The 12542-nt window shown below is 40.7% G+C and overlaps 1 protein-coding gene across 1 annotated transcript in view; it reads left to right on the forward strand.

Moving 5' to 3' along the window:
* The first annotated feature begins 726 nt into the window (after positions 1–726).
* Positions 727–12542, forward strand: part of LOC126094668 (lipase 3-like) — an 82015-nt gene continuing 70199 nt past the window's right edge. The window contains exon 1 of the mRNA XM_049909178.1: positions 727–864. Coding sequence (XP_049765135.1) covers positions 742–864 — 123 coding nt within the window. The 5' untranslated portion in view covers positions 727–741. The remainder of the gene's footprint in view (positions 865–12542) is intronic.

Consider the following 12542-nt stretch of genomic DNA (forward strand, 5'->3'; position numbering starts at 1 on the left):
TATGTTAAGGGTTAGTTGCCATTCCCTGCACCAAGTGCCTATCCGCTGCAGATCTTCCTGCATTTCGCTGCAATTTTCTAATGCAGCAACTCCTCTGTATACTACAGCATCATCCGCGAAAAGCCGCATGGAACTTCCGACTCTATCTACTAGGTCATTTATATATATTGTGGAAAGCAATGGTCCCTTAATACTCCCCTGTGGCACGCCCGAGGTTACTTTAACGTCTGTAGACGTCTCTCCTGGTGTCCAAGACTCACGAGTCGGCTGAAAGAGAGTTTTCTAAGCTACCTCCTTCGTATATGTTGACTCTGCTACCGGTATCCCAGGTAATTTAAATCTCTCAAGGCGATCACTGCACGTGCACATTCTGCTAAGGAGCAGACATATCAGTTAAAACGAAAAAATGAAAGTGCTAATTTAAGAAGCATAAAGATTTTCACGTCGAACTTTGCAATAATATGAAGTGTTTACATTTAGATACATCTCTTTCTTCCTTATCAAACCATTAACCGTGTAAATGTATTTCCTTTCATGTTTATCTCCTTTTATCAGAGCAGTCCATGAAAGATTGTTTTTCCCCACGAGGTTTCGAAACTGTGATGTGAATCATTCTCTGTGCATATGTGACGAGATAAATGTAAATCTAAATAGTATAGACTCGTGATGCAGCGCCAGATAAGACGATGAGTATTTAATGGGGGAACGCCTTGAGCTGGTGCAGGCACTCACTAGATAGCGATGATGGCCGGCGGAGCTCTTCCTCAGGCGCTGGTGCTGCTGCTGGTGGTGATCGGCGCAACCACGGCGGCACCCGCTGCGGGTGTACCTCTCGCCCATAACGAGGACGAAGACTTGGACACAGTAAGTCCATGATTCGCAACCATTTCTCGACTTCTGGTGCATAGAGGTCCCTTCCAGACTTCGCCACATGTACGATATTTGGCTTCACGCAAGTACAGATTTCCTATCTCTTTCCTAACGTTACTGATCCTCTTTTATTCGGTCGTGCTCATGATCGTTTTTTATCATAAGGAATACAGCAACCAAAACAAAAAGAACAAGTTTCGCTAGCCATCAAAACATGCTACACTGAATAATGTTAATAACGTGTTGCTGTTCATTCATATTTTGTTGAATGTCTTGTTCACATGACGTTTAAGAAACTCACTACTTTCGCACAATATATCACATAGTACAGTCACATTAATGAGGCCGCCGCATATGTTTGAAGCCAATGTGCTATAACCTCCCTCACAAAGCTGGTGGAAGCACTAGCAGTGGAAATGGCGCATACTAATAAATCTACATCTACATCTACATCCATACTCCGCAAGCCACCTGACGGTGTGTGGCGGAGGGTACCTTGAGTACCTCTATCGGTTCTCCCTACTATTCCAGTCTCATATTGTTCGTGGAAAGAAGGATTGTCGGTATGCCTCTGTGTGGGCTCTAATCTCTCTGATTTTATCCTCATGGTCTCTTCGCGAGATATACTTCGACGGAGCAATAAACTGCTTGACTCCTCAGTGAAGGTATGTTCTCGAAACTTCAACAAAAGCCCGTACCGAGCTACTGAGCGTCTCTCCAGCAGAATGATCCTGTAACGAAGCGCGTTGCTCTCCGTTGGTTGTTCTCTATCTCTTCTATCAACCCTAACTGGTACGGATCCCACACTGGTGAGCAATATTCAAGCAGTGGGCGAACAAGTGTACTGTAACCTACTTCCTCTGTTTTCGGATTGTATTTCCTTAGGATTTTTCCAATGAATCTATGTCTGGCATCTGCTTTACCGACGATCAACTTTATATGATCATTCCATTTTAAATCACTCCTAATGCGTCCTCCCAGATAATTTATAGAATTAACTGATTCCAGTTGCTGATCTGCTATCTTGTAGCTAAATGATAAGGGATCTATCTTTCTACGTATTCGCAGCACATTACACTTGTCTACATTGAGATTCAATTGCCATTTCCTGCACCATGCGTCAATTCGTTGCAGATCCTCCTTCATTCAGTACAATTTTCCATTGTTACAACCTCTCAATATACCACAGCATCATCCGCAAAAAGCCTCAGTGAACTTCCGATGTTATCCACATTTACGTATATTCTGAATAGCAACGGTCCTATGACACTCCCCTGTGGCACACCTGAAATCACACTTACTTCGGAAGACTTCTCTCCGTTGAGAATGACATGCTGCGTTCTGTTACATAGGAACTCTTCAATCCAATTACACAATTCGTCTGATAGTCCATATGCTCTTACCTTGTTCATTAAACGATGTGGGGAACTGCATCGAACGCCTTGCGGAAGTCAAGAAGTACGGCATCTACCTGGGAAAACGTGTCTATGGCCTTCTGAGTCTCGTGGACGAATAGCGCGAATCACGTTTTGTGCTCCAGCAGACAGATGTTGGCGCGGATGGTGTGAAACGTCTGAAAGCAAAGAGTCCAGGCCCGAGGAGAGAGTGTTATGGTCTGGGGAATGTTTTCATAGCATTCCCCGGGTAATTACGTTAATCTGGAACGTATAATGGAGCAACACAAGAATGCCTCTATCTTTGTGGACCATGTTCACGAAAGCATCTACCACAGGGTGGTTCGAAGAGGACCAAGACGAGCTTATTGTAATCTTCCGGCCACAAAACCCCCCGGATTTAAACCTAATTGAGAATCTGTGTGACCACCGCGATCGAGTTGCTCGTGCGATTGATCCTCAACCGAGAAATCCAGTGCAGCTGGCCACAGCACTGGAGTCGGCATTGCTCCAAATCACTGTCTGTACCCTCAAGAACCTCACTGACTCTCTTCCAGCACGTCTCGCAGCAGTCCACGCTGCAATAAGTGATGTACAGCCTTTTGACAGGTTATCACATTAATGTGACTGGACAGCGTATTTCAGTAAAGTCTTTATTAATAGCTCTAGAGGAACAGTGCACTGAATGAATGGCACTATGCTGAATAATGCACACGCCATTGCCACTGTTTCCATTTGATTCTCAGCATAGTGAGAAAAGCAGAACTTAAAGTGGAATCAGGAACGGACGTTGTTGTTGTTCTGGTCTTCAGTCCCGAGACTGGTTTGATGCAGGTCTCCATGCTACTCTATCCTGTGCAAGCTTCTTCATCTCCCAGTACCTACTGCAACCTACACCCTTCTGAATCTGCTTGGTGTATTCATCTCTTGCTCTCCACGCTGCCCTCCAATACTAAATTGGTGATACCTTGGTGCCTCAGAACATGTCCTACCAACCGATCCCTTCTTTTGTCATGTTGTGCCACAAACTCCTCTTCTCCCCAATCCTATTCAATACCTCCTCATTAGTTACGTGATCTACCCATCTAATCTTCAGCATTCTTCTGTAGCACCACAATTCGAAACCTTCTATTCTCTTCTTGTCCAAACTATTTATCATCCACGTTTCAGTTCCATACATGGCTACACTCCATACAAATAGTTTCAGAAACCACTTCCTGACACTTAAACCTATACTTGATGTTAACAAATTCCTCTTCTTCCACAACGCTTTCCTTGCCATTGCCAGTCTACATTTTATATCCTCTCTACTTCGACCATCATCAGTTATTTTGCTCCCCAAATAGCAAAACTCCTTTACTACTTTAAGTGTCTCATTTCCTAATCTAATTCCCTCAGCATCACCTGATTTAATTCGACTACATTCCATTATCCTCGTTTTGCTTTTGTTGATGTTCATCTTATATCCTCCTTTCAAGACACTGTCCATTCCGTTCAACTGCTCTTCTAAGTCCTTCGCTGTCTCTGACAAAATTACAATGTCATCGGCGAACCTCAAAGTTATACGTCGTCAAAACGATTCTCAGCAGTTCTGAAGTAATCTTTCGAATCCTTATAAAGAACTAACGAAAAAGAGACAACGGTCTGGACTGTTTTGGTAGGCTAAATAGAATTCCCAAAACCACGCTTTCACTGTGTCTGGAAAAATAAAGCTTGCAATCAGTGTGTATTGCCAGTTTTTACTTACGGCAGTGAGACATGAACTGTTGACGCTGATAATCATAAACTGATGCGTGTCACCGTAAGGGAAAATAAGCGGGTGGTTCAGAAATCTTTTGATTTGCCTTATGCTATGTTAATATACTACCAAATGACGTTTTAAACGCTGCACTGAAGTTGTTTCACATCATAGATAAGATATGGATTGCCGATGACATCGTAGTTATGCGATATGCTGTACTTTATCGGAGCAAAGCGTCAAGGACTAACGGTTGTGATAAGTGTAACTGATTGCATAGATGATGAAATAGTGATAATTTGTGCCGTCACTTCTTGCATTACGAACTACTTACTTTTTGACATCTAAAGAATGATATCACCCCGTCTCTTACAAGGTGACCACCAGACCCATTAATCACATATTTTGGTGTGTCTTCAGTACGTTGTTGAGGGAGCTGTGCAGAGTACCTGCCTAGCAGCTTTTCATGCGATGGCCCCTAATTTCCGAGAAAACCGATGTTCAGACTTCAAGTGTTCCTCCTATACCAGTAACTTTAAATACCTTTCGACCGACCGAGTGTAGCGCATGGGATAAGATCCATGCCTGCCGCGCTGGTGGAATGGGTTCAAATTACGTCACTGTACTCTTTTTTTTTCAATTTCACCGTAAAGGGTATCATCAAATAATACGCGTCACGCAAAATTATTCAAAAATAGTCATTTTCACCCTAGGAATTCCAGTAATAAATCAATAAATCCATTTCAGCTAACATTCTATAAATGTCTATTCAGTTTGTTACAGACTAGATTTCATAATCGTTTTACTCCTTATCACTTGCTGCGCTATAACAGAATTTCTGATAGTATTCGTCGCAGAACCAACCGAAACGCAAATTCGTAGAGCACCACGCACGTTCAGTGAAATCTGTTGCCTTGCAGGCACACGAGTTTTTCAGAAGCGATACCAGAAAACACTGCTCGTTTAAATCCAAAAAAGACTGTTCTTTCTTCGAACAGCTTCGATGGGAACCATGTGTCATTCCTGCGAAAGATGCTCCGCAAATTGATGCAGTATTAAAGAATAAATTTTTATGGAATCTTCTCTCTTCTTTATTAATCATCAGCAAGTCGGTAGTATTGTGAATTTTTTCATGAAAATTTTGATATGACTGTAGAACTTATTTCGCAGGATGCGCAAAGTAGAGTAGATTTGGGTGGGAAATTTTTACGATCAAGCTTGCTCGTTTGCCTTTCATTTACAAAGATCTGATCGTAAAAAGGCTGATCGGTCTGCCCACCCCACGAATCAATAATATAACTCTTCGTTCCATTTGCGGAAGAATTATAGATTTTAAAAGCTTCCCGTGCAGGACTTTCATACACTTCCCTGATCTCGTGCTGGCCACTTCCCTGATCTCGTGCAGGTCACTAACACTTTTTTCCTTATTTATGAGACAATCCGTCAATCCTTTTCTGAATAAATGACCAAATTTCACGGATGATTCTTGCATCCACAAGAAAACGTAAGGAAATATCTTTCCTGACGCAGTTATAGTATACTGTGCTGTGAAGGAACGACTAATCTTGTTCAAATTTGATTTCACTCATTGTTCCGCGAGGGATCTACAGTAATGGAAATCGGTATAAAGGCAGGGATATTTGTAGGAAAATTACATTGTCTGTTGGAATACTTGTGCACAGTGTGTATACAATGGTCTGAGATCCAGTATACCGACAAATGCCGTGAAATGGTATCGCATTTGATGTCAGTAGTACAGCGTATAACAAGACATCAACGATTCAGGTGGTGGAGGGTGGAACTCGGTAAAAGGGCAGTCGTCTCTGCGGTGTTAATGTGTGCGTAAGTGGCTGCACCACAGGCAGGAAACAGACACCATTAGTAACAGAGATTGTTGTGTACATAAACCACGATTGTGACGATACTACGTGGAAAACTGTTATCATGTGATGAAAAAGCAAAAATCGGTGCGTACAACGAAATAGGATTCTCTAATCGTCAAATCGCACCAATTACTTGAACCATTCAAATACAGTGACTGATAATTTAGTTAGATTGAGCGCTTGGTATGGCAAGAAGGGTAAATGAGGGCGAAGTAGATAATATCCTGACGTATGGAAACGGCTATTTTTGGGGAAAGCAAGGACCACAAACCGTTATTCCTCTCAACTTACTGCTATTTACAATTCCCAGTAATCGCTAGACACCTACGACGAGTTTTCTCACATGCCGTATCTCGAACACTCAAGAAACGACTGCAGAAATCTGTTGTCATCTCTCTAAAAATGGTTCAAATGGCTCTGAGCACTATGGGACTTAACATCTATGGTCATCAGTCCCCTAGAACTTAGAACTACTTAAACCTAACTAACCTAAGGACATCACATACCACCCAGTCATCACGAGGCAGAGAAAATCCTTGACCCCGCCGGGAATCGAACCCGGGAACCCGGGCGTGGTGTCATCTCTCTGAAACATAGTCGAGGAAGTACATTTACGCAGACGATCTAGAATTCGCCACTCAACGGAAAAGTCTTGAAGCTGATGAAGCGATACTCTCTGCACATATAAATACAAATACTTCAAGAATTGTACATTAACACAACACACAATGAAGGTTAGCTGCTTTTACCTTATCAATAGAATGACCAATGCAAAGCTATATGTCACCTCTAATGGTCAAGTTCTCCACCACCGAGACACTTTCAGGAAGTGACCTGAGAAACCTTCTCTAACACCCAAGCATAAACAAGATGGATTGGAGTTCGCTGGAAAACATATGTCGTGCACTTCAGATGGAATATAGTGATCTTGAGTGATGAGAAGAAGTTCAGCGTAGATAGGCTGGACGGATTTCAACATCATTGGCACGATATGAGAAAAGATAAGAATGAGAGCAGATAAGAATGAGCAAAAATGTTGGTGGTGGAAGAGTTATGATTTTGGCATCCTTCAGCGGTAAAAATAAACCACGCATTACCTGGCTGAACACTACAATGAACTCTCATATGTGTACTGAGACACTAGAGGCAGAACTGATTAGAATACATCAGGACCTATGGGATGAAAGCCTGATGTTTCAAGAAGATAATGCATCTGTGTATGTTTCTGAAACAACCAAAAAATGGTTTGAAAATAAAAATATCGATGTATTGCCCTGGCCTGAACGTAGCCCGGATTTGAACACCATGGTAAGCCTTCGGAGAATACTGCCATGGAGGGTTTATTAAAATGGAAGGCAATTTAAGGCTATGTTTGAGATGAAAAAAAGTGATAGGAGAAGAGTGGGCGACAATTTCACTGCAAGAACTACAAACCCCACCAAAATCAGTGCCAAAGAGAATTTTTGAGGTAATTAGGAAGAACGGAGGTTGGAAGAAGTACAAACAATGCAATAATACAGGACGGAACAGATAAAAGTGAACCGGAGAACAGAGCTCCAGGATACAAAGAAACACAGCAGAAGAAAGGAAATACAGTGCTAACCTGACTGTAGCAGATATTGAAAGGGACCAACATTAATCTCTTGGCATTTTTCGGTCCTGGTCAGCAAGTTACTGAAGGCGGATAGAAGTTGGACTGCGGGAATTGTTGCAGTCTTATCCGAAATATTCTGCTGCACTTCTTGAAGACTATGAGGGTCGTTGCGATACACCTTAGTCTTGAGGGTTCCCCACACAAAGTGTTCGCACGCTGACAGATCAAGTGACCTGTATGGTCAGCTAGGGCAGCGACCAGACTGACCCCTGCTAACTACTTTGTCAGGCATAAAGGTTGCGTGAATCTGCTCCAAGGTTCGGCCGGCTGTATGGGCAGTTGTCCATCCTCTTAGAAGTAACTGTGGTGTCTTACTCTTCCGTCAATGCTGGCAAATATAGTTTCAAAGTGTTGGCAATGTATCGCGTTGAAGTCAGCTTATGGTGAGGACAGATGGGACCAACAATGCGGCGTGCAGACACTGCACACCAAACTCTAACTTTCTGATCCTGCAATGGCGTTCCGTGGAAGTTATGCGGATTCTCAACTGCCCAGAACTGTAATTCTATGAGTTGACATCACCACTCAGGGGAAACCAGATTTCATCAGACATGAAGCACAGATCCATGTCCAAGCCATTCATTGTTATCTCTGTGAACAGCCACTCACAGAACTGGAGGAGCTGGAAGCATCTACCGGTTTTATTGCTTCAACAACAGGCACTCGATAGGGAATCTTTGCAGGTCCAAAAGGAGTACTCGTCTACATGATCGACGTGATATGCCGGTCTCTTGCGACAGGATTTGGTATGACACTGAAGCATTTACTAGTGAACTGCAGCCAAATTTTCTGGTGTACGGGCACGTTTCGGATTGTTTTTTTGACTTGTTCAAAACAGATACTGTCGGACACCATTTTCGGACTAAGCTTTGCACAGGACTCTTTGCTGGCATTTTCGCACCTTTAAATTTCTCAGCAAACAACAGACCATACCGTTTCCACGACTTTTTATCACGTAACTTTCCACAACGAACGCTCACTGCTCCAATGTGAATACCATCCTTCCCTTTGCACTGTTCCACTGATACACACAGCCCACACTGCGTCCTTAACCAGTGTGCATCACGTGGCGGGCGTAACGTGTGCGCGTCACAGTGTGTGGTTATATGCATACATTCACAACCAATCGCGTGCACTCCTCCGGACGATTTTTATTTGCACCACCCTGTACAACAGTTCACTGAATGTCTTTATACCATTTTCCATACAGCATATCCGAAGCTATTATTTTGTACGTCATGTTATGAAAGAAACTATATAATTCCCTCATGACAGTTTATGTCTTGCACGTACCTACTACTTCCATAGCAAATCCTATACACGTTGTTTCAGACGTTGTAAATTGCTTTCGTAGAATTCTTGCCTTTATACCGATTTCCACTACTGTGTTGTACGTCGATTTGTACTGCCAGCCAGTTTGATCGATGTTAATTACATAATCGAGATTAAAATTATGGATGAATACTTTCGTTTGTGTCTGAAATCCTTTCGCAACTGCTAAGACCTCATCCACCGTTGAGAAACCTTTGAAGTTATCCAAACATTTGGAATTTTAACTACCAACCATAGACGGAATACATGTTTCAAAAAAAAAGGTCTTTAATAATTGATTTATTAATAAAATTACTACGGCAAATAACTGATTTTGAATAATTTTTCGTGACATGTACTGTTTAATGATATCTTGAACAATGAAATTGAGAAAAGATGGAGGAACACGGGAAGCGTTTGAACCCACCGTCAGCGTGGTGCCCAGAAACGTTAGCGCCTGTAACGTTGCAGGTATAGAAGGTGCGCATAAAACTTCAATATCTTTTATCTGGAAAGCTGGGGGTTGTCACATGAAAATCCGCTACTCGCCCGACACGTCGCTCCACAACATACCTAAGACTCATCAAAATCTGAGGTTAACGGGTCTGATGGGCCCTTGTTAGATCGAACTATTCACGTCTTCTCAAACTGATTATTCTTAAGCATAACGTTTTCAGCTGTATTTGTTTCCTTCAATTAAGAGCCACAGTAAAGTGTTTGCGTAAGTTCTAATTTCACACTCTGTAACATTTCGGCAGTGTCAGTAGTTCACAATAGGTATTCCTTGATATAAAAAATGTAACATATATATATATCTTCCGTATCACTTCTTTTGTAAAAATGCAGCACGCTACTTGGCAGATCTGACTGCCGGATAATGCGGATGAAATGAGGTGGTGCGTTTTTTTAACCATTTGGTCCACGTTTGAGACTATGGTCAACGTTGTCATCAAGCACGACTTTCTGAAACACCATGGCCATTAAAATTAAACGGTGAGATCTTCTAGAGACACAGCACTATACACTCTTTCAGGTTTCCAACAAAATGTAGTTCCCTCCAAGTGCAGTATCAAGAGTATCTCCTCCTTTACACGAAATACAGTCTGTGGTAAAGTTCACAACGTAATAAGGTATTTGATTCTGTGCTGCACGTAATTAAAATCCAATTTTAAAGTGGTCAGACGCAAACTAAATTTCGAGCTTAACTGTCGTAGTTCGTGTAGACGCTGAAATACACTGGTACCTAAAATTTAAAGCAAGATCAAAAGGATGCCGGAAGTGTGACAGAATAAGCTAAGGCGCAAGCAATAAATAATGGCTCAAACATTTACATACGATATTTTTGAAAGTAAAGACATATTTTTAAAACAAAGTAACAGGACAGATGACAGTATTTGTCTCAGAAGAAACCACTGGCCTTGTTTCATTATTTAACGAACAAAAGTGACGACTAGTTTCAATAAAATTAGCTTAGCTTGAACAATAAATTAAAGAATATCTGCAACTACCAGCGTCAGCCCTACGTGCGTCATTACACCTCATTAAAGAAAGTAACAACGATAACAGCTGTTATAGTGGTGTGCAAGTAAGAGTCGGCGATATACAGCGGGCAAAGGGCAGCACATACCACGTGACACCCCGGCTAGAAGCGTCATTCTGATGCGTTTGTCTGTAGCACGTGTTTTTATGTGTGCATAGAAGACTTAGCGTTGATTTTCGTGTCAGTTTAGGTATAGCGAAGGAATTTAATCGCTGCAGTGTTCATTCCGAGCGCTATAAAGTAAAATCATTATTTAAATAAAAATCTGTTTTAATATAATACGTTTTTAAATCGGATTAAAATGTATAAAATAATTTCTGCTATCCCCATACAGATTTCTAACACCATACAGACAGTTCTGAAAATTAGTAACTATGAATTTTTAATAGGTATGATAATGCTTGCAAGAATTATTACGAAAAACGTGGGGCACATGCAATACACAACTGAAGCGTGAACGGTTCACCACTTATCTACTGCTTGTGCCCCATATTTTTCGTTACAAATCTTACAAACATTTTTATAACTATTAAAATTTCACAATCACCAATTTTCAGAACTGTCTGTATGGGGCTAGGAGTAATTATTTTACACTTTTAAGTCCAATCAAAAAATGTTACATTAAAAATTTATTTTCATTTAAATAATTACTTTCCGCTTTTTAGTCTTAAGTATGTGAAATTTCTCAGTGGTTTTTAAACGTTTTGATGACTGTATATTTTTTATTTCTCAACTGCCTTGCTGCAGTGCTAACACCAGTTCCCGTCAGACCACCGAAGTTCAATGTTGTTGTTCTTGTCTAACACGTCGATGGGTGATCGTATGGGTCTGCTAAGAGTTGTTGGTAAGTCTGGTGCACTCAACCCTTGTGAGGCAAATTGAGGAGGTACTTTAATGAGACGTAGCGGTTCCAGTCACGAAACTGAGAACGGCTGGGAAAGTAGTGTGCTGACCACATGTCTGCCGTTGGGTCTTACGAGACCTGTTCAGACGGAGAGGATAATACTTTTATGGAAATAGTTTATATATATATATATATATATATATATATATATATATATATATATATATATATATAATCCAGAAAAAGTAAATAAGTCATGGGAAGTGTTAGAGAATACAGTCTCCAAAATTCCTCAAAATTATGTAAAGATTTTAATGGGTGATTTTAATGCACAGTTAGGGAAAGAGAGAAAATTTAGAAAAACGGTCGGTGAATTCCATGCACATAAATGGACCAATCAAAATGGAAAGAGGCTGGTAGAATTTTGCAGAAATTTCAATCTCAAAATTATGTCAAGTCATTTTAAGAAAAAACCTTCAAAACAAAAGACATGGCGATCACCTAACAAGGACATAGGTGAATTCCAAATTGACCATATTGCAATCTCGTATCCATGTCACAAAGAAATTTTAAATGTTCAAGTTCGTAAAGGCGCCAATATTGACTCAGACCATTACTTAACCCGTGTGAAACTAAAGCTAAAACCCCAAAATTTCAACAAACGGACACCATTAATCCCCAAATTTGACACCAGTAAAATCCAACAATCATTATTAGCAGACGAATTTGACAAAACAAGTGCACAAAATTGGGAACAACTCAAACACAAGATTATCAAAACAGCTCAAGATCAAATTCCTTTACGAAAACACAAGAAACATGCTTGGTGGAATGAAAACTGTGATCATGCAATCAAAGCCAGACAAGAGACATTTAAAGCATGGAATAGCAACAAGACAGAAGACACATGATACATTCCTGACAACTAGAAAAGACACTTCAAAACTAATTAGACAAACAAAAAGACAATATGAGAATAGTCAACTCTTAAAAATTGAAGAAGATTTTCAGAAATACAATACCAGAAATTTTTATAAAACTTTTAAAACCAAAATAAAGGGGTACCAACCCCAGAATCTTTGCTTCAAGAAGGAAAATGGACAGTTGGCTCTTAACAACCAAGAAAATTGCAAAGAACTTTCTAAATATTTTAAGAATCTTCTAAATTGCCCCGAGCCCACAGAAAGATTTCCACCAAAAATTTCCCAACAATGCAATCCAGTTTCACTTGCACCAAATGAAGAGGAAATCATTAAAGAAATTCATAGGTTGAAAAACAACAAAGCATCTGGTGAAGATGGAATTGTT

Source organism: Schistocerca cancellata, chromosome 8, assembly GCF_023864275.1.
Source record: "Schistocerca cancellata isolate TAMUIC-IGC-003103 chromosome 8, iqSchCanc2.1, whole genome shotgun sequence".
NCBI lineage: Eukaryota > Metazoa > Arthropoda > Insecta > Orthoptera > Acrididae > Schistocerca > Schistocerca cancellata.